This window comes from Scyliorhinus torazame, chromosome 4 (assembly GCF_047496885.1).
Source record: "Scyliorhinus torazame isolate Kashiwa2021f chromosome 4, sScyTor2.1, whole genome shotgun sequence".
In the NCBI taxonomy this organism is placed as follows: Eukaryota; Metazoa; Chordata; class Chondrichthyes; order Carcharhiniformes; family Scyliorhinidae; genus Scyliorhinus; species Scyliorhinus torazame.
The window spans coordinates 302806197-302832167 of NC_092710.1; the positions used below are offsets into that span (position 1 = coordinate 302806197).

At 48.6% G+C, this 25971-nt stretch overlaps 1 protein-coding gene across 1 annotated transcript in view; it reads right to left on the bottom strand.

Moving 5' to 3' along the window:
- Positions 1-20320: 20320 nt before the first annotated feature.
- The window catches only part of LOC140411046 (monocarboxylate transporter 10-like), a 275234-nt gene continuing 269583 nt past the window's right edge, over positions 20321-25971 (bottom strand). The window contains exon 6 of the mRNA XM_072500033.1: positions 20321-24768. Within this exon, the coding sequence (XP_072356134.1) occupies positions 24527-24768 (242 nt within the window). The 3' untranslated portion in view covers positions 20321-24526. The remainder of the gene's footprint in view (positions 24769-25971) is intronic.

Here is a 25971-nt window from a genome sequence, read left to right on the forward strand (position 1 = left end):
CCGTTCCTACCCACATCGGACCCACACCATTATTTTGCAAGAGTAAAACAACAGGCGACCATGTACGGCCTGGATGAGAAGGAGCAAGTGAAGTTCACAGTTCGGAGCCTCGACCCCTCAGTCGTGGCAGCCCTTCCCAACCCACAAAATGTAGGAGGAGGCACCCTCCAAGAAATGCATGCAGCGATCCTACATGCGATCGGCTACAACAAAGGAGACCCCGTAGAAGGCCTAAACAAATGTAGGCAGAAAAAGACAGAGCACCCCACAGCATTTGCTGGATGCCTGTGGATTAATTTCACAGCGGTATTTGGAGAGTTAGCCCGTGCCCATTTGACACCAGAGAATATGGCCAAATGGACTCGAATCCTAGTCTCTGATGCGACAGAAGCAGGCAGAGAGCTTGCACTAATTACGACCCATCAGACAAGGCCCACAATGAGAAATGGGTACTGAAGAGATTGTCCCGAGCTTGGGAACAGTCCATTCAGGGAAAATCAGCTTACGGTAAAGCAGAGGAAGAGCAGGCAGATGCGAACATGCATCCAGTTAGGACGCACCAGAACCCCGCATGGGTAAATGAGGGCAGGAACAGCCCACCGCAGCCGAAATCCCAAGGATGTTACAATTGTGGACAGTTTGACATTACGCCCGAGAGTGCAAAGCGCCCCCGAGAAAGCAACAGAATCAGCCCACAAATGCCCCCCGAACCAGCAACGACACCAACAGCCCCGACCCCCCACCCAGGGAACCATACCCAAGGGAGCAATGCACCAGGGAGTCTGCTCCACCTTACGTGCCCCAGGGGTCATGTTACAACTGTGGGCAGCCAGGACACTTCACCCGAGATTGCAGGAGACCCCCACCAGCTAGACTAGGCCCCAGGTATGAAAGAGAACACCACCCACAGCAGCTACAAGGTCACAGCTGCCCCATGCAAACTGTGAGCGCTTACCCACCACTTCTCATGGCAGGGACACCTCAGCAATGCCACTTCATTTTTGTTTCTCTCCTCCTCCCTCTCTTCTTCGGTCACGCTACACTGACTCCATATGCTAGTTACACCCCAGTCCAAATGTGATTTACGGTATCCTACTTTCTGATGGAACCTGCATGATTTTTGTTCTGTTAGTTTGTTGCTTTAAATGTTTGTTACTGTACATGTTGAATATTGTTTGTTCACTTAAAGTTTTCATGGTCCCACACCACCACTCTTTTACTGCCCACTGGCAGTTAAAGGAACTAGTTTGTCGGCAGACAACCGATCATAGCTACTCTTCTGATTCAAAGGTAATCACAAGAGACAACATCCACGGCGAACACAAATTCTTTCCGTTCTTGGCCGGTCGATCAGGCAGTGGAGTAACGGCACTGGTCCCCGCCCTACCTGAGGACCCCCATCTGGTCAGCTACGCTCAGGTAGTGCACATACGGCACTGGTCACCGTCCTACCTGGGGATTCCACCCATTCTTACCCGCCGTGGCCCATACGCACCCCATTCGGAACTTCTGGTTCAAAACTCTTTTCTTTGTTTTCCAGCGACCCTTAAGTTGCTCTCCATACGCTATTTACATCCTCAAACACTGGGATGGTGCACTCACCACATCGATCGCACAGGCTGCAAGACTGCTCGCGCTGTGACAGTATGTTCTTCTCGGATGTCTTGTCCCAAAATATTTGGTTTAAAAAAAAAATGAGAGAGTCACAGATGGTGACCAATTATAATGGGCAATTGGTAATAAAAGGACAGACAGACAGACATACGAGATCTTAAGCAAGATAATAACAGATATTATGCTTGTGTCCACAGATATCCAGAACCACAGAAGCCACAGGAAGACCACGGAAGGAAGAAGAGAACATGAAGACAGACATCATGGTCTACATTTGGATCTCCGCGGGATCCCTACAGTTGCGCGCGGAAACGACCCCCCCTGACCCCTACCTCACAGGCCATGAATGTTTCCCATCCCTGCCATACACCAGAGACAGACACTGATACATCAACCCGGTGTGACAAATTTATCACATGGTATTCCCTGTCCTACATCGTAGAAGCACTGATAGTCATTGCAATAATCTGTAGTCATCCAGACACTGAGACTTAGGAAATGGCGAAGGAAAGCCTCCCCCACTCCAGTATATACATTCAGACCCCCTATTTTCGGACCTCAGCAAACCCCCCACTCTCTTTAAGTGAATTAAAGTGCATCAACTTTTATTTGTTTGTTTGTTCTATTAAAAAGATGTAAAACTCTGTACTTGACTGCCAAGCTACAGTGACCTGTATTGCTGCTACTGTATAGTTTATACTGTTGTAAATTCTTTCAAGTGACTAAGGATAGTTTAGATAAGAATAGTTAGAGGTTCCCGTGTTTAATTGTAATGCATGCCTGAATGTCATAGCGCCTCGTAGAATTTTATAATAATGTGTGTATATAAAACAATTTAGGTAAAGTTCCAATCCATATGACAGAGTAAAGTAGAGCCTGTCCTTGATTGTGGGTGCTCGACTTAGGCAGAGAACAAAAAAGATGCAGTAATATGATCCTTCACGCTACGCCATGTGCAGCCATCTGAGAATACAAAATGGACGCTCACAAAGAATGTAGAGAAATGTGGACAATGCTAGACAACAAGCAGGCGACAGTGCCTGAATGTATATTTGGGAAACAGTTACCAGATGGAATCAAAACTCTGGGTCGATTGATGGCCCATCTCCAAGGAACAAAGGACTAACACTCATGTAGTTGATACTGTTACAAACATCCCGGCGCCAGAAAAACACAAACAAAGCAAGGCCAACGGCCACCTAAGACGTGCCCAGCCATCAGGGCACCCATCCCTTTTATTGGTTAAGATCGATAACAATGATCGAGAAGTTGCCCAATTAATTGGGACCAGGTTTAAGGCCCGCCTAAAAGCGCACGAAGCCCCTCCAAGTATAAGAAGGAATCCCCACGAGAGATTCGCTCTCTTGGATTTGGCTCTCAAGCGGAGAGACCCTTCACCAGAATCCACCAGCATCACCAGAAGCAAGTAAGTCCAAGGTCAACGCTCGCTACCAGACGGACGACCTTAGCTGTTCTCCTGTATGTCTTTGAATCCAACAGCCTCAGATCCGAACAACGGCCATTGTTCCTCTGACTGAGTGGGCACCCGAAGTTAAGTATAGCCGTTAGCAAACAAAGAACAAAGAACAAAGAAATGTACAGCACAGGAACAGGCCCTTCGGCCCTCCAAGCCCGTGCTGACCATGCTGCCCGACTAAACTACAATCTTCTACACTTCCTGGGTCCGTATCCTTCTATTCCCATCCTATTCATATATTTGTCAAGATGCCCCTTAAATGTCCCTATCGTCCCTGCCTCCACTACCTCCTCCGGTAGTGAGTTCCAGGCACCCACTACCCTCTGCGTAAAAAACTTGCCTCGTACATCTACTCTAAACTTTGCCCCTCTCACCTTAAACCTATGCCCCCTAGTAATTGACCCCTCTACCCTGGGGAAAAGCCTCTGACTATCCACTCTGTCTATGCCCCTCATAATTTTGTATACCTCTATCAGGTCGCCCCTCAACCTCCTTCGTTCCAGTGAGAACAAACCGAGTTTATTCAATCGCTCCTCATAGCTTATGCCCTCCATACCAGGCAACATTCTGGTAAATCTCTTCTGCACCCTCTCTAAAGCCTCCACATCCTTCTGGTAGTGTGGCGACCAGAATTGAACACTATACTCCAAGTGTGGCCTAACTAAGGTTCTATACAGCTGCAACATGACTTGCCAATTCTTATACTCAATGCCCCGGCCAATGAAGGCAAGCATGCCGTATGCCTTCTTGACTACCTTCTCCACCTGTGTAGCCCCTTTCAGTGATCTGTGGACCTGTACTCCTAGATCTCTTTGACTTTCAATACTCTTGAGGGTTCTACCATTCACTGTATATTCCCTACCTGCATTAGCCCTTCCAAAATGCATTACCTCACATTTGTCCAGGTTAAACTCCATCTGCCATCTCTCCGCCCAAGTCTCCAGACAATCTAAATCCTGCTGTATCCTCAGACAGTCCTCATCGCTATCCGCAATTCCACCAACCTTTGTGTCGTCTGCAAACTTACTAACCAGACCAGTTACATTTTCCTCCAAATCATTTATATATACTACAAAGAGCAAAGGTCCCAGCACTGATCCCTGTGGAACACCACTGGTCACAGCCCTCCAATTAGAAAAGCATCCCTCCATTGCTACCCTCTGCCTTCTATGGCCTAGCCAGTTCTGTATCCACCTTGCCAGTTCACCCCTGATCCCGTGTGACTTCACCTTTTGTACTAGTCTACCATGAGGGACCTTGTCAAAGGCCTTACTGAAGTCCATATAGACAACATCTACTGCCCTACCTGCATCAATCATCTTAGTGACCTCCTCGAAAAACTCTATCAAGTTAGTGAGACACGACCTCCCCTTCACAAAACCGTGCTGCCTCTCACTAATACGTCCATTTGCTTCCAAATGGGAGTAGATCCTGTCTCGAAGAATTCTCTCCAGTAATTTCCCTACCACTGAAGTAAGGCTCACCGGCCTGTAGTTCCCGGGATTATCCTTGCTACCCTTCTTAAACAGAGGAACAACATTGGCTATTCTCCAGTCCTCCGGGACATCCCCTGAAGACAGCGAGGATCCAAAGATTTCTGTCAAGGCCTCAGCAATTTCCTCTCCAGCCTCCTTCAGTATTCTGGGGTAGATCCCATCCGGCCCTGGGGACTTATCTACCTTAATATTTTTTAAGACACCCAACACCTCGTCTTTTTGGATCACAATGTGACCCAGGCTATCTACACCCCCTTCTCCAGACTCAACATCTACCAATTCCTTCTCTTTGGTGAATACTGATGCAAAGTATTCATTTAGTACCTCGCCCATTTCCTCTGGCTCCACACATAGATTCCCTTGCCTATCCTTCCGTGGGCCAACCCTTTCCCTGGCTACCCTCTTGCTTTTTATGTAAGTGTAAAAAGCCTTGGGATTTTCCTTAACCCTATTTGCCAATGACTTTTCATGACCCCTTCTAGCCCTCCTGACTCCTTGCTTAAGTTCCTTCCTACTTTCCTTATATGCCACACAGGCTTCGTCTGTTCCCAGCCTTTTAGCCCTGACAAATGCCTCCTTTTTCTTTTTGACGAGGCCTACAATATCACTCGTCATCCAAGGTTCCCGAAAATTGCCGTATTTATCTTTCTTCCTCACAGGAACATGCCTGTCCTGTATTCCTTTCAACTGACACTTGAAAGCCTCCCACATGTCAGATGTTGATTTGCCCTCAAACATCCGCCCCCAATCTATGTTCTTCAGTTCCCGCCTAATATTGTTATAATTAGCCTTCCCCCAATTTAGCACATTCATCCTCGGACCACTCTTATCCTTGTCCACCAGTACTTTAAAACTTACTGAATTGTGGTCACTGTTACCGAAATGCTCCCCTCCTGAAACATCTACCACCTGGCCGGGCTCATTCCCCAATACCAGGTCCAGTACCGCCCCTTCCCTAGTTGGACTGTTTACATATTGTTTTAAGAAGCCCTCCTGGATGCTCCTTACAAACTCTGCCCCGTCTAAGCCCCTGGCACTAAGTGAGTCCCAGTCAATATTGGGGAAGTTGAAGTCTCCCATCACCACAACCCTGTTGTTTTTACTCTTTTCCAAAATCTGTCTACCTATCTGCTCCTCTATCTCCCGCTGGCTGTTGGGAGGCCTGTAGTATACCCCCAACATTGTGACTGCACCCTTCTTATTCCTGATCTCTACCCATATAGCCTCACTGCCCTCTGAGGTGTCCTCTCGCTGTATAGCTGTGATACTCTCCTGAACAAGTAGCGCAACTCCGCCTCCCCTTTTACATCCCCCTCTATCCCGCCTGAAACATCTAAATCCTGGAACGTTTAGCTGCCAATCCTGCCCTTCCCTCAACCAGGTCTCTGTAATGGCAACAACATCATAGTTCCAAGTAGTAATCCAAGCTCTAAGTTCATCTGCCTTACCCGTAATGCTCCTTGCATTAAAACATATGCACTTCAGGCCACCAGACCCGCTGTGTTCAGCAACTTCTCCCAGTCTGCTCTGCCTCAGAGCCACACTGTCCCTATTCCCTAGTTCTCCCTCAATGCTCTCACCTTCTGTCCTATTGCTCCCGTGCCCACCCCCCTGCCATACTAGTTTAAACCCTCCCGTGTGACACTAGCAAATCTCGCGGCCAGGATATTTATGCCTCTCCGGTTTAGATGCAACCCGTCCATCTTATACAGGTCACACCTGCCCCGGAAGAGCTCCCAGTGGTCCAGATAACAGAAACCCTCCCTCCTACACCAGCTGTTTAGCCACGTGTTTGTCTGCTCTATCTTCCTATTTCTAGCCTCACTGGCACGTGGCACAGGGAGTAATCCCGAGATTACAACCCTCGAGGTCCTGTCTTTTAACTTTCTGCCTAGCTCCCTGAACTCCTGCTGCAGGACCTCATGCCCCTTCCTGCCTATGTCGTTAGTACCAATATGTACAACGACCTCTGCCTGTTTGCCCTCCCCCTTCAGGATTCCCTCTACCCGTTCGGAGACATCCTGGACCCTGGCACCAGGGAGGCAACATACCATCCTGGAGTCTCTTTCACGTCCACAGAAGCGCCTATCTGTGCCCCTGACTATAGAGTCCCCTATAACTATTACTCTTCTGCGCTTTGACCCTCCCTTCTGAACATCAGAGCCAGCCGTGGTGCCACTGCTCTGGCTGCTGCTGTTTTCCCCTGATAGGCTATCCCCCCCGACAGTATCCAAAGGGGTATATCTGTTCGAGAGGGGGACAACCACAGGGGATTCCTGCACTGACTGCCTGCCCTTTCTGGTGGTCACCCATTTCTCTGCCTGCACCTTGGGTGTGACCACACTTACATAACTGCGATCTATGACGCTTTCCGCCACCTGCATGCTCCTAAGTGCATCCAATTGCTGCTCCAACCGAACCATGCGGTCTGTGAGGAGCTGCAGTTGGGTGCACTTTCTGCAGATGAAGCCATCCGGGACGCTGGAAGCCTCCCGGACCTGCCACATCTCACAGTCAGAGCACAGCACCCCTCTAACTGACATTGCGTCAATTAATTAAAATTAAAATTTGTCTTTTTTTTTATAAATACTTTTTTTTTTAATTACAAAGTTACTGTCAACTATCTGTTTCCTAGCACTAGATTTCTAATAGAAATGCGATAGCTAACTATAATATTCTCCGATCTCTGGCTTAGATATCCTCTAAATTATAATTAAGTTATTATATGTTTAATTAGTTCCCAAATACTCAAAAAAAATTTAGGTTAGAATCCCAACCAGCCACTCAGGTCACAGCTTTTCTGTGATGTCACTTCAGTTTCCCCCCGACACACACAATTTGAAAAAAAGGTATAAAAGTAAAAATCACTTGCTTACCTTCTGAGATTCTCAGGTTCTCTCGCTGACAGAGACTGCTCCTCCACCTCCAATCCTTGACCTGCACAATGCTAATAATATAATAATATAATATGGATATAATAATATAATATGGATATAATAATATAATATGGATATAATAATATAATATGCGTTACAGATAGTTTAGTTTGTAGTATTATCGTGCACGAGTAGATCTTACTGTGTGTGTAAATAAATAGTATTGACTTTGAACTAACTAACTGGTGTATCGGCTCTTTGATCGGTATTCGGGTTTGAACCTTGTGGTGTTATCGAGAGATACCTGGCTCTGAAAGTAGAAACATAATTAGGATTAAGAAAGGCGACCATATTGACCGTCATATTTATAACCAGATAAACAGAGCAACATGCAGCAGTGCCAACCACTGTGTCACCCGTGTAGGGAGTGAATGTTTAATACTAGTGGATGAGGTGTCATGTTTCCTGAGTGTTGTTGGAGCTGCACTCATCCAGTCAAGTGGGGAGTATTCCATCACACTTCTTTAAAAAAAACATTTTAATCAGCAGGCGTCAGCTGACTTACGGGAGTGACATGGGGGGAGCAAAAAAGCTAGACAGGGGTCTAGCGGGGGGAGGGGAGGGGGGGGAAAGGAAGGGGGAAAGGGTTGCTGCTGCACTGGCCGAAAGGGAATGGGACACAGAAGAGGTGGTCGGGACGGGGGTCCCCCCTCTGGGGGACTGGAGGGTGAGGGAGGCGTGGACACGGGACTGGCCCAGAAAAGGAGATGGCTAGTCGGCGGGGCGTGGGGGGGGTGAGAGCCCCTCCAATCCGGCTGATAACGTGGAATGTGAGGGGCCTGAATGGGCCGGTGAAGAGGGCTCGAGTGTTCGCGCACTTGAAGGGACTGAAGGCGGATGTGGCAACGCTCCAAGAGACACACCTGAAGGTGGCGGACCAGGTCAGGTTAAGAAAGGGATGGGTAGGACAGGTATTCCACTCGGGACTGGACGCGAAAAATAGAGGGGTGGCAATATTGGTGGGAAAGTGGGTGTCATTTGAGGCCAAGACTATTGTAGCGGACAATGGAGGGCGATATGTAATGGTGAGCGGTAGGCTGCAAGGGACGTGGGTGGTGTTGGTAAACGTATACGCCCTGAACTGGGATGATGCAGGATTCATGAAGCGCATGTTGGGGCGCATTCCAGACCTGGAGATCGGAGGCCTGATAATGGGAGGGGACTTCAATACAGTGTTGGATCCAGCACTGGACCGCTCCAAATCAAGGACTGGAAAGAGGCCGGCGGCGGCCAAGGTACTTAGGGGGTTTATGGATCAGATGGGGGGAGTGGACCCATGGTGGTTTGCAAGGCCGCAGGCCAGGGAATTTTCTTTCTTCTCCCATGTACACAAAGCCTACTCCCGGATAGATTTCTTTGTTCTGGGTAGGGCGCTCATCCCGAGGGTGGAGGGGACGGAGTATTCGGCCATAGCCGTTTCGGACCATGCCCCGCACTGGGTGGAACTGGAGCTGGGAGAGGAGAGGGACCAACGCCCGTTGTGGCGGCTGGATGTGGGACAGCTGGCGGACGAGGTGGTGTGTGGGAAGGTGAGGGGGTGTATCGAAAGGTACTTGGAGGCCAACGACAATGGGGAGGTGCAGGCGGGGGTGGTATGGGAGGCGTTGAAGGCGGTGATCAGGGGAGAGCTAATTTCCATTAGGGCTCATAGGGAGAAGACAGAGGGTATGGAAAGGGAGAGGTTAGTGGGGGAGATTTTGAGAGTGGACAGGAGATACGCAGAGGCCCCGGAGGAAAGATTACTTGGGGAAAGACGACGGCTCCAGACGGAGTTTGACCTGTTGACCACAGGGAAGGCGGAGGCACAGTGAGGAAAGCGTAGGGGGCGACCTACGAGTATGGGGAAAAGGCTAGTCGGATGCTGGCACACCAGCTCCGTAAGAGGATGGCAGTGAGGGAAATAGGGGGAGTCAAAGATGGAAGGGGAGCCACGGTTCGGAGTGCGACGAAAATAAACGAGGTATTCAAGGCCTTTTATGAAGAGCTGTACAGATCCCAGCCCCCAGCGGGGGAAGAGGGGATGAGACGATTCCTCGATCAGCTGAGATTCCCGAGGGTGGAGGAGCAAGAGGTGGCTGGTTTGGGGGCACCAATTGGGTTGGAGGAGCTGAGCAAGGGTTTAGGGAGCATGCAGGCGGGGAAGGCCCCGGGACCGGACGGATTCCCAGTGGAGTTCTACAGGAAGTACGCAGACCTGTTTTTTTTTTTTTTTTTTTTTTTCATAGAATTTACAGTGCAGAAGGAGGCCATTCGGCCCATCGAGTCTGCACCGGCTCTTGGAAAGAGCACCCTACCCAAGGTCAACACCGCCACCCTATCCCCATAACCCAGTAACCCCACCCAACACTAAGGGCAATTTTGGACACTAAGGGCAATTTATCATGGCCAATCCACCTAACCTGCACATCTTTGGACTGTGGGAGGAAACCGGAGCACCCGGAGGAAACCCACGCTCACACGGGGAGGATGTGCAGACTCCGCACAGACAGTGACCCAAGCCAGAATCGAACCTGGGACCCTGGAGCTGTGAAGCAATTGTGCTATCCACAAGGCTACCGTGCTGCCCCCTGTTGGCCCCGCTACTGGTGAGGACCTTTAATGAGGCAAGAGAGGAGGGGACCCTGCCCCCGACAATGTCGGAAGCGACAATTTCTTTGATCCTAAAGCAGGACAAGGACCCACTGCAATGTGGATCGTACAGGCCGATCTCGCTCCTCAATGTGGATGCAAAGTTGCTGGCAAAAGTGCTGGCCACGAGGATCAAGGACTGTGTCCCGGGGGTAATCCACGAGGACCAGACGGGATTTGTAAAGGGCAGGCAACTAAACACCAATGTGCGGCGGCTCTTAAACGTGATAATGATGCCATCGGAGGAGGGAGAGGCGGAGATAGTGGCAGCTATGGACGCGGAGAAGGCCTTTGACCGAGCAGAGTGGGAGTACCTCTGGGAGGTGCTGCACAGGTTTGGGTTCGCGGTAGGGTTTATCAATTGGGTTAAGCTCCTTTACAGAGCCCCGATGGCGAGGTCGGAGTACTTTCGACTGTACCGAGGGACGAGGCAGGGGTGCCCGCTGTCCCCCCTGTTGTTCGCATCGGCGATCAAACCATTGGGCATGTCATTGATGGAGCCTTTTAAATGGAGGGGGGTGGTCCGAGGGGGAGAAGAGCATCGTGTGTCGCTATATGCGGATGACCTGTTGCTGTACGTGGCGGATCCAATGGAGGGGATGGTGGAGGTCATGCAGACTCTAAGGGAGTTTGGGGAGTTTTCGGGCTATAAGCTCAATGTAGGAAAGAGTGAGCTCTTTGTATTACAGGCGGGGGACCAAGAAAGAGGGATAGGGGACCTACCGCTGAGGAGGGCGGAGGGGAGCTTTCGGTATCTGTGGATCCAGATAGCCAGGAGTTGGGGGACCCTACATAAACTGAATCTGGCGAGGTTGGTGGAGCAAATGGAGGAGGATTTCAAAAGATGGGACATGTTACCGCTCTCGCTGGTGGGTAGAATGCAGTCGGTCAAAATGGTGGTCCTTCCGAGGTTTCTGTTTGTGTTTCAGTGCCTTCCCATCGTGATCACTAAGGCCTTTTTTAAGAGAGTAGGCAGGAGTATTATGGGGTTTGTGTGGGCGAATAAGACCCCGAGAGTAAGGAGAGAGTTCCTGGAACGCAGTAGGGACCGAGGAGGGTTGGCGCTGCCAAACCTGGGGAGCTACTACTGGGCAGCAAATGTGGCGATGATCCGCAAGTGGGTTATGGAGGGAGAGGGGGCAGCATGGAAGAGGATGGAGATGACGTCCTGTAAAGGAACGAGCCTGGGGGCGTTGGTGACGGCACCGCTGCCGCTCTCGCCGACAAAGTATACCACGAGCCCGATGGTGGCGGCAACGCTAAGGATCTGGGGCCAGTGGAGACGGCACCGGAGTGCAATGGAAGCATCGGTGTGGTCCCCGATCAGGGGTAACCACCGGTTTGTCCCGTGGAAGATGGACGGGGGGTTCCAGAGCTGGCATCGGGCGGGGATTGGAAGAATGGGGGACCTGTTCATCGACGGGACGTTTGCGAGCCTAGGGGCACTGGAGGAGAAGTTCGAGTTACCCCCGGGAAATGCCTTTAGATATATGCAGGTGAGGGCTTTTGTGAGGTGACAGGTGAGGGAATTCCCGTTGCTCCCGGCACAAGAAGTTCAAAATAGGGTGATCTCGGGTGTATGGGTCGGGGAGGGCAAGGTGTCGGAAATACACCAGGAGTTGAAAGAAGAGGGGGAAGCGCTGGTAGAAGAGTTGAAGGGTAAATGGGAGGAGGAGCTGGGGGAGGAGATCGAGGAAGGTCTGTGGGCTGATGCCCTAGGTAGGGTTAATTCCTCCTCCTCATGTGCCAGGCTCAGCCTGATACAATTTAAGGTGGTCCACAGAGCGCACTTGACGGGGGCGAGGTTGAGTAGGTTCTTTGGGGTAGAGGGCAGATGTGGAAGGTGCTCTGGGAGCCCGGCGAACCATGTCCATATGTTTTGGTCATGCCCGGTACTGGAGGGGTTCTGTAGAGGAGTGGCGGGAGCAATATCTCAGGTGGTGAAAGTCCGGGTCACGCCAAGCTGGGGGCTAGCAATATTTGGAGTAGTGGACGAACCGGGAGTGCAGGAGGCGAAAGAGGCCGGCATTCTGGCCTTTGCGTCCCTAGTAGCCCAGCGAAGGATCTTGCTAATGTGGAAGGAGGTGAAGCCCCCCAGCCTGGAGGCCTGGATAAATGATGTGGCTGGGTTTATAAAGTTGGAGAGGATTAAGTTCGCCTTGAGAGGGTCTGCGCAGGGGTTCTACAGGCGGTGGCAACCGTTCCTAGACTATCTCGCGGAGCGTTAGAGGAAGGTCGGTCAGCAGCAGCAACCTTGGGGGGGGGACGGGGGGGGGGGGGGGGACGTCCTGGGAGGGGGAGGAGGGGTGACTGCCTGGGAGGGTGGAGGAGCAAGAGATCACATGCAGGGTTGGGGAAATTGGTACGTACGGGTGAGGGCCAGTGTACAAAGCTGTGTAAATATATATTTTGCCATGTATATATCTTGCTCTGCGCGATTTCTCGTTTTTTTATTTGTTATGGGGGGGGGGTTATTGTTTGTAAGGGAGAAAAATTGTGTTAAAAAACTTGAATAAATATATTTAAAAAAAACAAAAACAAAAACATTTTAAGTACCCAATTCATTTTTCCCAATTAAGGAGCAATTTGGCGTGGCCAACAAAGAACAAAGAAATGTACAGCACAGGAACAGGCCCTTCGGCCCTCCAAGCCCGTGCCGACCATACTGCCCGACTAAACTACAATCTTCTACACTTCCTGGGTCCGTATCCTTCTATTCCCATCCTATTCATATATTTGTCAAGATGCCCCTTAAATGTCCCTATCGTCCCTGCTTCCACTACCTCCTCCGGTAGCGAGTTCCAGGCACCCACTACCCTCTGCGTAAAAAACTTGCCTCGTACATCTACTCTAAACTTTGCCCTTCTCACCTTAAACCTATGCCCCCTAGTAATTGACCCCTCTACCCTGGGGAAAAGCCTCTGACTATCCACTCTGTCTATGCCCCTCATAATTTTGTATACCTCTATCAGGTCGCCCCTCAACCTCCTTCGTTCCAGTGAGAACAAACCGAGTTTATTCAATCGCTCCTCATAGCTAATGCCCTCCATACCAGGCAACATTCTGGTAAATCTCTTCTGCACCCTCTCTAAAGCCTCCACATCCTTCTGGTAGTGTGGCCAATCAACCTACCCTGCACACCTTTGGGTTGTGGGGGCGAAACCCACGCAAACACGGGGAGAATGTGCAAACTCCACACAGACAGTGACCCAGAGCCAGGATCGAACCTGGGATCTCGGCACCGTGAGGCAGCAATGCTGACCAGTGTGCCACCGTGCTGCCCCTTTCCACCACACTCCTGACTTGTGCCTTGTAGATGGTGGACAGACTTTGGGGAGTCAGTGAGTTACTTCCCACAGTATTCCTAATCTCTGACCTGCTCTTGTAGTTACAGTATTTTTCTGGCTAGTCCAGTTTACCAGTTCAGTTTCTGGTCAATGATAACCCCAAGGATATTGATTAATAATAATCTTTATTAGTGTCACAAGTAGACTTATATTAACACTGCCTGCAATGAAGTTACTGTAACGTTCCCCTAGCCGCCACATTCTGGCGCCTGTTCGGGTACACAAAGAGAGAATTCAGAATGTCCAAATTACCTAACAGCACATCTTTCGGGAGTTGTGGGAGGAAACCTTAGCACCCGGAGGAAACCCACGCAGACACAGGGAGTTGTGTCGGTCTGGCTGCAAGTGGACACGGACTGCTTCAGGATCTAAGGAGCAAAGAATGATACTGAAGCATGGCGAGAAGCAGGACTCGGGGAAGGCAGGGCAGTGGGCTTCGTTTTTGAGGGGCAAGGCTGTGTATCGTATGCATCCATCAACACCCTGAGGGCTACATCCCACTACATAGACTGCCGGTGTGGTGATATGCATCACTGTAAATACACAAGGGGTTAATGTGAATACACTACGACTAAGTAAACACTAGAGGGAGCACCAGAGATGTCACGACATGCAGACATACAGCTAATGAACACATAGAATAGGACACGACCAATGGGCAGTCAAGACACCCAGAGGTGACACTACCACAAGGGGGCATTACACAACCCATATATAAGGACAGGGCACACATGCTCTGTCTCTTTCCACAGGTGACACTTAGAGAGAAGGACAGGGGCAGATCAGAAGCATCACACCCACCACGTGGCTTAGAGCAGACTAGTTAGTTAGACTGAGTTACTATAGCAAGATTAGCAGGAGAGTCAGACTCATAGGGAACTGTGCTAATGGTTCAATAAATCACACTGAACTTACTTCAAAGTCCGGAGTATCTTTTGGTGAAAGCAGCATCGAGTTGCAGCCTATGTTATCCCAGAGTACATAACACAACAGCCAGCATGGCTCAGTTACTTGCATTCACACCTCTTAATTCTACAACCTCCACAAATGTTTATTCTGCAACCTCCACAAATCCGCACGACACACATACACACAACTTGGAATAATATTTTTATTGCATATCCTTAAATACAGGTGAGCATTGGTCCTTTTAAAAACTGGAAAAATTTATTGACAAATTCCTTGAATGCCATTTTCTCCTAAATAGATTGTTTGTCACAAATCTGGATTGTTGAAGAGTCAAAGAATTCACAGATATGAAGATGTAAACAATGTACGATACAAGTTGGAGTACAATTATCTGCAAATTCTAATACATGCTGAAACACTGATTAGGAACATGATTACGTCAGTACATAGAAAGTCTAATCAATCAATCAATAACCTGCTACTCATTTTTTTTTACACCGGAGAGTGGATTTCTTAGATTTCTTCCGAAAACTTGCATTAGCAGATTTTTAGCTTTGCATTATGTAGAAATAATTAGCACGCAAACATGATTGAGTGATACATTCAGTCATTTTTTTTTTTTTGCAGGCATTTTCCCTGCAGATTGAACCCCAAACTGATTCCTGTGTACTGAATTCACCAAATAGCTTGAGCCCAGTGAACTTTTTGCTGGTAGTTTTGGGGCATGTTAAAAAATGGACCGCCTTTGCAGACAACGGGAGCAGTTGCTATAGGTGTTGGGAGCATGGAGGCAGAGGTGTATCAGCAGCACGGACAACAAATGAGTCAGCTTCTTCAGGCGAAGAATACAGCGTTTTAGTCGACATGTTTAAGAACAGCAAAGAAGAGATTGCAGCCAGAATGTGTTTGACCTCATTTTTTAACTATGTTTGACTGAAAACAAGTTTTGTCGCTTTGGAGAATCAATGAACAAAATACTTTGTCAACAAACAGCAAATCATCCATCGAATTACTGGATTCGCTCCAAGGGCAAAACAATGGGGCATTTTGCAGTGCAATTCTAGAGAAGCCACCAATGAAGGTTAGAGTCAATCCGCCATGGTAGCTGACTAGCAGGTAGACACAGTATGCAGGCAAACGTCAAATGTTGGAGATGGAAGTCCCAAACGGCTTCACGTTACAAAGCATGAATCATAAACAGACACACAGTAAAAGATGTGGACAGCTGAAAAGTAAACAATCCCGCTGCAAATGGCTTGATAGAGCATTTCAAAAATCAACATTTTACAACGGTAAACACATTTAATAATAACACTTTAATTAAAAAAAGTTTGTGTTTGAAGAATGACTAATTGCACACTTAGTAACCTCAGAAAGTGGGGAGAAAAACATCGGGGTTACTTGTATTGCTCCTTGTCATAGTAGTCTTGCCCTGAACGGTTGTGGATGGTTGATGATATTACAATGCAGACCCTGAAATATCTGACCTGAATTTATTTTGCTGTAAGTGAGGAGTGTCTCCATTTTTTGGAGATAATCCCTTGCATTAATCAGTTTTTATTTTTGGTGCATAGAATCCTGCATTCGTTCTGGTGACAGCTGGTCCCAAAATAAGATCATCCGGCAAATACTCTTTGGCAGAATAATGGATATTCTACAATAACACAGTGAACAAGGTGCAATCATTCTGCTGCAAACATTGGTTCCAACATCACTTCTAATTTAGTGCAATCACATCGCTTCAAGTGGACGCATAAGGATATGTCAAGACAGGGAAATGTAGCTCATTGAGGTTTGACCCTCTAGTATCCTACCTCTTGTCAGTCAAGCATCCAGGGAATGACGTTCAAAGTGATGATTCTAGTGTTATTCAGAGAATCATAGTATGCTTATGGCACAAAAAGAGACCTTGACCCATTGTGGTTGCGCCGTTGATCTCGGATCTGTTTGTGAGTCTCCCTCAGCTAAACCCATTTCATTGCTGTAAACATATGTCGCACATTTTTCCCATTTATGCAACACACTTCATTTTTCACTGAAATTTAATTCAGCGTTTGCCTGCCAAATAGCATTACAGATTTGAACCCTTCCATCGATTAAGATTTAAGCCATTAATCTCTTTTTTACTGTTTGTTCCTTTGTTTGATTGACCAACATTATCATAGAATTTACAGTGCAGAAGGAGGCTATTCGGCCCATCATGTCTGCACCAGCTCTTGGAAAGGGCACCCTACTTAAGCCCATGCTTCCACCCTATCCCCGTAACCCAGTAGCCCCACCTAACCTTTTGGACACTAAGGGCAATTGAGCATGGCCAATCCACCTAACCTGCACATCTTTGGACTGTGGGAGGAAACCGGAGCACCCGGAGGAAACCCAGGCAGACACGGGGAGAAAGTGCAGACTCCACACAGACAGTCAGCCGAGGCCAAAATTGAACCCGGGTCCTTGGAGCTGTGAGGCAGCAGTGCTAACCCCTGTGCCACCAAGCCACCCTTATAATTGGTTTTGGCATTATCTGAAATTTGGAAAACAAATAAAGGGGCCCAAGCAGTCAAGCTCAGCATATTTTCTGAAATTTTCCAAATAGGCAACAGCATGGGGATTTCCACTCGAAAAGGATATAAATAAACGTTCAGACTTGCACTAAGTAGAGATTTAAAACTGTTAAGGACATCACCTGCTGCTGACTGCCAGCCTACAAAGAAATGGCTCACGAACTGACCACAGGGCATGGAAATCCGTTGCCATTTCACCATGAGACCTTAAGGCAATCACAGCATTGCCTTTGCAACAGAACTATTCATGTTAATGCACAGCCAACAATGTCCTTGTTGTCAAACAGAGCTGCCCTCTGACCTACCAGGAGCAATGGCACAAAAGATCTGTTCCATCTACCCAACTTCCTCAGAAGTGGAAGAAATGTATTTGCCAGGGTCGTCCCACTCGGAATTTCACACTGACTGCTTCTAGAACATAGAACATAGAACAATACAGCGCAGTACAGGCCCTTCGGCCCACGATGTTGCACCAAAACAAAAGCCATCTAACCTACACTATACCATTATCATCCATATGTTTATCCAATAAACTTTTAAATGCCCTCAATGTTGGCGAGTTCACTACTGTAGCAGGTAGGGCATTCCACGGCCTCACTACTCTTTGCGTAAAGAACCTACCTCTGACCTCTGTCCTATATCTATTACCCCTCAGTTTAAAGTTATGTCCCCTCGTGCCAGCCATATCCATCCGCGGGAGAAGGCTCTCACTGTCCACCCTATCCAACCCCCTGATCATTTTGTATGCCTCTATTAAGTCTCCTCTTAGCCTTCTTCTCTCCAACGAAAACAACCTCAAGTCCATCAGCCTTTCCTCATAAGATTTTCCCTCCATACCAGGCAACATCCTGGTAAATCTCCTCTGCACCCGCTCCAAAGCCTCCACGTCCTTCCTATAATGCGGTGACCAGAACTGTACGCAATACTCCAAATGCGGCCGGACCAGAGTTCTGTACAGCTGCAACGTGACCTCTCGACTCCGGAACTCAATCCCTCTACCAATAAAGGCCAACACTCCATAGGCCTTCTTCACAACCCTATCAACCTGGGTGGCAACTTTCAGGGATCTATGTACATGGACACCTAGATCCCTCTGCTCAGCCACACTTTCAAGAACTTTACCATTAGCCAAATATTCCGCATTCCTGTTATTCCTTCCAAAGTGAATCACCTCACACTTCTCTACATTAAACTCCATTTGCCACCTCTCAGCCCAGCTCTGCAGCTTATCTATATCCCTCTGTAACCTGCTACATCCTTCCACACTATCGACAACACCACCGACTTTAGTATCATCTGCAAATTTACTCACCCACCCTTCTGTGCCTTCCTCTAGGTCATTGATAAAAATGACAAACAGCAACGGCCCCAGAACAGATCCTTGTGGTACTCCACTTGTGACTGTACTCCATTCTGAACATTTCCCATCAACCACCACCCTCTGTCTTCTTTCAGCTAGCCAATTTCTGATCCACATCTCTAAATCACCCTCAATCCCCAGCCTCCGTATTTTTTGCAATAGCCTACCGTGGGGAACCTTATCAAACGCTTTGCTGAAATCCATATACACCACATCAACTGCTCTACCCTCGTCTACCTGTTCAGTCACCTTCTCAAAGAACTCAATAAGGTTTGTGAGGCATGACCTACCCTTCACAAAGCCATGCTGACTATCCCTGATCATATCATTCCTATCTAGATGATTATAAATCTTGTCCCTTATAATCCCCTCCAAGACTTTACCCACTACAGACGTGAGGCTCACCGGTCTATAGTTGCCGGGGTTGTCTCTGCTCCCCTTTGTGAACAAAGGGACCACATTTGCTGTCCTCCAGTCCTCTGGCACTATTCCTGTAGCCAATGATGACATAAAATCTGATCACCATTAGGCCTCCTCCAACGATTCCCAGCATTTGCACCACTTACTGACCTGCCCCCCCCCGCCCCCCCCCCCCCCTCCTCAAATACATGCTCTAGGCTCCCTAGGCTGGCAATTTTGTGGAACTACACCAATGAACAATAATTCTTTCTATAGCTAGTGCCAAATGTCATCTCCAGTCGCATTGACTACAAGCCATGGGGCCCAAGGCACCTCGTCATTCACCAGTCCTATCCCTCGGGTAGGTCCGTCACACGGCCTTTGAAACTATGCTGGGTTATTTGGTGTACTGTGAAATTTGGAAACTGACTTGTTTCTCCGCTGACTGCTTCCAGAAAACAAAAACCAAGTCACATGGAATATTTGCATTCCCCAAAGCATTTAAAGTAATGCTCACGGAAATAAAATTCACACCAGGGGAAAGCAGATCGTGATCGTGCTTTTATAGTTGAACAGGGAAGATAGTATTGGCCCTGCAGCGTATATTACCTCCTGCAGCCATTTGTGCCAACATTATAGACGGCCCTTGTACTTAATGCTGGTATCTTTGGAGCTGCACATTGGTGGCAAAGGGTTGGTATAAAAGTGTGAGGTTGGCATTAGCATAAGCAATATTGCTGGTAAGTGGTCTGTGTTGCTTCACACTACCGGCAGGCAAATGTCTACTTTAATACATTTCGACAGCTTAACGACAGTCAGATTTCATCATCAGCAGCAGCAATAAAGCGAGTCAGCAAAATACAACTTATGCTTTCACCACAGAGATAGCAGGCATTCTAACAGCATGTACAATGAGCCTCGAGGTAACGAAGGTGATTGTAAAGGTGCATGTCTCGGAGAAGTAGAGGGGAAGCTGGGTGACATGGCAGAAAGGTCAAAATCACAGATAGGATACAGTGGCTTAGGCGAGGACTGCGTTTCGGGGAGTGGGACGCAAAACCCTCACAATGCTGCCCATTCACATAAACGCAGAGACAGGCGTTTTAGACGCCACCCCCTCCCCTCATGTTTTGAAAAAAAAGATATATTTGAACATTGAATGGTGTTTCAGACTGGAATGCATGTCACATTAGCCAAGTACAGTGTGTTTGGCATTGCGAAGAGTACGTGACATGAAAACAATTGCGTGAGTGTCCTTTTGTATTCCAAACAAGGTTTTATCATTAAAGCTGCAGAAATGAAAATGGGAATAGGAATAAACAATCATGACTTTTGAGCAATTGTTCAGAGAAGTAAAAGTAATTTGTGCTTTAATCCTGGTGAATCCTCAATTGGTCTCAGTGCTGATTCTCACAACTTTTCATTATTTACAACAGGTGAAAAGCTGCCTGTCTGACTCACAGACAGTGGGCGCGATCGAACAGCCTCATCGCGCCCGGCTTGGTGATGCGCGGAGTCCCTTACATCTCTCGAGAGGCCTCTGGCGAGATTTGTGACACTCTGAACACCTCGCAAGATGTAACGGGATCTGGGGGGGGGGGGGGTCGAGATCCAGATTAGGCTCATTTAAATATGTCTGGATTATCCCAGCGCCCGGGAACGAATGGCCTCCCCAGCAAGGCTTTGACCCGCCGCCGTTTAGCACTATTCCCACAAACGTGGACCAGGCGTAACGACACCTGGGGGTGCAGGAGTCTCCCAGGCCAGGCTGTCGGAGGCCCCTGGGTGGTTGGGCACTGGGCAGGATGGTACCCTGGCACACTCGCTGCCACCGGGACACCTTGGCATTGCCAGCCTGGCTGTGCCACTCTTGCACCTTGGCCTGCTGGGTTGCCAGGGGCACTGCCAAGGTGCCAGTGCCATGGTGCCCAGGTGCCAGGTTGCCCATGCTAGGGATTGGGGGTGCCCTGCAGAGGTGGGGAAAGGGAGGGGCTCAAAGACCCCCTAAGGGGGAGGGTTAGGGGGGGGGGGGGGGTCCAGAGGACATGGTGGAATGCCCAGAGATTTTTTTAAATACCGCCCTGATCTCCCGTGCAAGGAAATGAGGTAAGTGTGGCCTTGGCGGAGTGTTCCCGGCCCAGGCCAAAGAAAAAAGTCCTGTTTGATAGCGGGGTTGTTCTCGGTGCTGCGAGCTCCGAGAAGCGCTCCGCGATTTGTGCCAGAAACTGGACTGATTTCCCCCCCCCCACCCTGTTAAATCATGCCCAATAGTTTCCAGACCTATAAATAATAATTACAGGGTAAACTATCACCTGAATCCACCCTACACAAGCACCCCCATGCAGCACTGGAATGAATCTCTGTCAATGCTTACATCTGATTTAACAGAAGGGGCTGGTTTAGCACAGTGGGCTAAACAGCTGGCTTGTAATGGAGAACAATGCCGGCAGCGCATTACTTGTGACAAGCTATTTTCCTTTCATCCTTAAAGCAGATGAGGGTTTATACATAGGAACACCTGAAATCTCCATTAAAACAAGAATAGGCCAAAAACGGAGTCCTGTAACCAGCTGCTAAAGTGCCAACGGAACTCAAAGAATGAAACAAGAATTCAAAGGTAACAAGATAGTTACCTCAAAGTTACTTTACAATGACAAAGGTCCCCTCACTGGGATCTGGTGGCTCCGGTTGACTGAAACATCCAGATTTTACGGTGGAGGTGAGGGCTTGAGTAGGGTGCTCTATCCAAGGGGTGGTGTAGACTCGATGGGCCAAATGGCCTCCTTCAGCACTGTAAATTCTATGATTAATACCCCCATGGATACTGATTCCAGGATACTGTAAACATTAGCTAAAACATTACAGATCAAAACTTCTGCCGTGGACAAAATGCCCTACACCCATTCTCTAACCACAGGTGCAATTGTGTATCAAAGTATGTTAGATAGAATGTTAGATAGGGGCAGCACGGTTTCCTCCCACAATCCAAATATGTGCAGGTTAGGTAGATTGGCCATGCTAAATAGCCTCAGGGTGAGGTTAGGGGGATAGGGCCTGGGTAAGGTGCTCTTTCAGAGGGCCAGTGCAAACTCGATGGACCAAACGGTCTCCTTCTGCACATGAGTCCCCACAGAGGAGGAAAGCCAGGACACACGCCGACACGGGGGGGGAACGTACAAACTGCACACAGTCACCAAGGCTGGAATCGAACCCGGGACCCTGGTGCAGCGAGGCAGGGGTGCTAACCACTGTGCCGCCGATACTGATTTAGGTTGCAAGATGTAATTAACATACAACTTAAATTTAAAACCCGGACAAAATCAAAGCGGTGTTGGGAGAATGAAGCAACGCGGCAGTGTATTGAAGAAAGCTGTGTGACCGGTTCTATTCCTTGCGGCTGTGCACATATTTTACTGCAAGAGGTAACATTTCACATTGATGTCGAGTTATTTCTGGCTGCGCAGGTTCGGAGAAAAACATGAATTCTGACTTTCGCTTTTGGTATGTGGCCCGATAGGATAATGTCGTGCCTGTTCAGTTACAGAAGATGCAAAGAGGAAACACTGTTTTATCGTTAACGCCTTGGCAGGAGGGATTGACGATTAAAATGTCAGCACACCGCCCTTTGTTACAATGCCAATGGTGCAACTGCCAAACTGGATCAATCCCACTTTTGTTAAATACCTTGTGTATATACTGAGCAGTATTTCAGTCAGACAAACAGATTCCCCACTTCAACCCAACATTTTGTACTTTCAAAATCATTATTTGTAAATGCAGCTTTTTCCCCTGTCAAATGTGTAAAATTCTAATTTTTCCCTCATTGACTTTCTACACAAGTTCAGTTCCAGCCACCACCATTTAATTATCTCTTTGTATTCTTTCCCTGCTCAAATGTTATTTGTACAGTTATGAGGGGAGGGGGTGGGGAAGTGCTGGTCACTGGATGGGAGGTTATTTTAATATTGAACTGAAAGCACATTTATGCCTTCTTCACAGTCAAATAAAAAATAAAAATGGGGCAGGCCTCTCACCTGCCATATACAATTCTAAACCCAAATCAGAAGTTTTCTATGACAATCATTTTTGAAATGTACAGTGAGTTCCTTTCAGCTCTGGGAGCTTTGCAAAATTAAATGAGGTAGTCTATAAATTGAGTATTTTATGGGGACTGATTGGGCCATTGGTAGTCTTGTACCGACAGGTTCACGATAACGCGAGACCTACTTGTAAGACCAAAATGCATCATCCGCTCGCTAAAGCGGCGATACGGGTGGCGGAGGGAGAGGCGCGAGTGGGACAATGCAGCGCTTTCCCCTCAACGTTAGCAACCCTGACCTAATTTGCTGGAAGGAGCAATAGTTTGCCCCCGTGGTTCCTCTGAACAAGTAAATCGCTCAAGGGGGTCACGCGGAATTACACAGCCGACCCCAACTTTACTGCTCACCACTCTCAGCACGACCAACAGTGGTTCATGACCTGCTCACCCCACTCAAGAAAGTACTTCACAGTGTCCCAAGTCAGGATCGCTGCACCGCACAGAATGATGTTGGCTGCCAGGAACAACAGCTGCAATCACTTCTGTGCTAGAATAAGCCTCGTCCCTCAGCACCCATGCTCCAGAGGAGGTTTGAAGCAGGCCTATTTCCAGAATAATACTACTTGGCCTGTTCAAAGCTGTCTACAAACCCAAAGCCAAATAACGTCTAATAAAGCCAAATGACAATGAACTGGGTCCATTACGAGAGAACTTTGACCACCTGAAACACACAAAGCTACAGAACAGGTGGTATGTACCTTGGTGATTGCCATCCCATAATATCCAGAAGGTATCCCAGGAAATATTGGCACTCCTCCAATTTTAGCCTCTTCGGCCTAAAAGATTATAATGGCTCCCCGATGTGTGGCCAAATTTCCAGCTCTGGAATTCCCTCCCTAATCCTTTCTGCCTCTCTAACCATGCTTTCCTTCTTTGCGAGGCTCTTCAAGAGCCTACCTCTTTGATCAAGTTTTTGCTGTAATATCTCCTCGGGTATTAAAGGCTCCTGTAGAGCAGCTTGGAATGTTTCATCACATTAAAACCACTTTAGAAAATAAAAGTTGATGTTGTTATAGTCCAGTCAGCATCACCGTCAATAGATACGTGAGCCATGTGGCTGTGCAGGATGGGTTTTTGAAGAGTATAGATTTGCATTGGACAATATAGCAAATCAAGAGTTTTCAGTTCGGGAATAAGGAGATGTTTCTGGCCTTCTGCATCATTCAGCTGGTTTTCCCGGGTGGTATTTAGCAGTCGAAACGGGTGGGACACCACCTTCACGGGTATACCCGACGTCAATAGGCTACTTTGAGAACTTCTGGACAGCTCCCATATCAAATTAGCGCCTCAAATGGAGATTGTGCTGATGTTGCAGTGCAGAGAATAGATTGTCAGCGAAAGTCATGGTTACTGCAACCGCTTTTGGTATTCCCGAAGCGATATGCTTGATTGGATCGGTTGCAGGATTATTACAAATTAAGCTCGGATTATAGAATTACATCCAATTTCAGAGAGATAAACTAAAACTAACTAGAGTACTAAATGGCTTAACGTACAAGGAATGCAGTATGATTATAAAGACCTTCTCTGGGTAGGCCCCCTTCAACTTGTTTCGCAGCTTTTATTAGTTTCTTCCTTTTTTCCCCCCTTGGGAATTCTTAACTGCTGTGGTTTTATTGTGACAAAAAATAACTAACTTATAAAATAGATTCATTTTGTAAGACCTGAATGGCCATCAGTCTGTGCAGTCTGGAATTTTGACATTAAATACTGGATGCATATTCTTTCTGCGGTTCGCCACTGCCGGGCACGAGGACATTCTTGGAATCGGCGTCCAGAATCTTGGCTGCCGTGTCTCCCGCTGACGCTTTCAGCGCCTGCTGTCTCTTGAGTTTCTTATACTGGATCCAGGGGATGGTGCACAGAATGGCCCCCCCCACCATCGGGGGTACACCGGCAAGGTAGAAGGCGAGGTTGTACGTCCCCAGAGAGTCACGCAGAAAACCTGGGAAAGGAAAAGAGAAAGAGGGCGGTATGAGTCACTCTGCTTACAAACGTCACAGGATAATTACAGATGAAGGAAGCCATTCTGACCCACCTTGAATGATTTATGCATTTCAGAGAGACCCTACAGACTGTGCACCACAGCTTCCCATTGCTTCTTTACTGATTCCAGAGTTTTCCCGCCTGGACTATTTTTCCCAGGCATCTGACCACGCATCGACCAATCTGCGAAGAAAAATTCTTCCTGACGCCCTTCTGATTTGCATTTTATTCGATTGATCTTGTGCCCCCCTTGTCACGCTCTCACAGTTTAATTCAAAATAATATTCTGGAGCAACCCTTTAAATTTTCTCATGAATCGACGCAAAAGTACTCTTGGGATCCTCATTTCCAGGCAGAATATCCCAGGTTTCTTCAATCTTCCTCCTAGCTAAGACATATCTGTCCTTGTAAACTGGTCACAAGCTCAGAAGGGCGCCATTCAGCCCATCATGGCTGTGCCAGCTGTCAGGAAGAACTCAGCTGCTCCCACTCTTTTACCTTCTCCTCAAAGCCCTGGAATTCCTTTTCGCTTCCAATTCTCGTTCTAAAGCCTCGATTAAAACTGCCTACACCACACTCTAAGGCAGAGCTTAGATTCCATGGGCGGGATTCTCCGACCCCCCGCCGGGTCGGAGAATCGCCGTGGGGGGGGGGGGGGGTGTGAATCCCACCCCGCCGGCTGCCGAATTCTCCGGTGCCGGGGTTTTGGCGGGCGCGGGAATCGCGCCGCGCTGGTCGGCGGTCGCTGGCAGCGACCCCCCGGCGCTTCTCCGGCCCGCAATGGGCCGACGGGCCGCCCATTTTCGGCCGGTCCCACCGGCGTAAATTACAACAGGTACTTATCGGCGGGACCTGGCTCCGCGGGCGGCCTCCGGGGTCCTCGGGTGGGGTGCGGGGGGATCCAGCCCAAGGGGGTGCCCCATGGTGGCCTGGCCCGCAATCGGGGCCCACCGATCCGTGGGCGGGCCTGTGCCTGGGATGACGCCAGCACACGCTGGCGCTCCTGCGCATGCGCCAACTCGCGCCAGCCGGCGGAGGTCCTTCGACACCGGTTGGTGTGGCGCCAAGTCCCTTCCACGCCGGCCGGCGCGGCGCAAACTACTCCGCCGCCGGCCTAGCCCCTGAATGTGCGGAGGATTCCGCACCCTCGGGGTGGCCCACT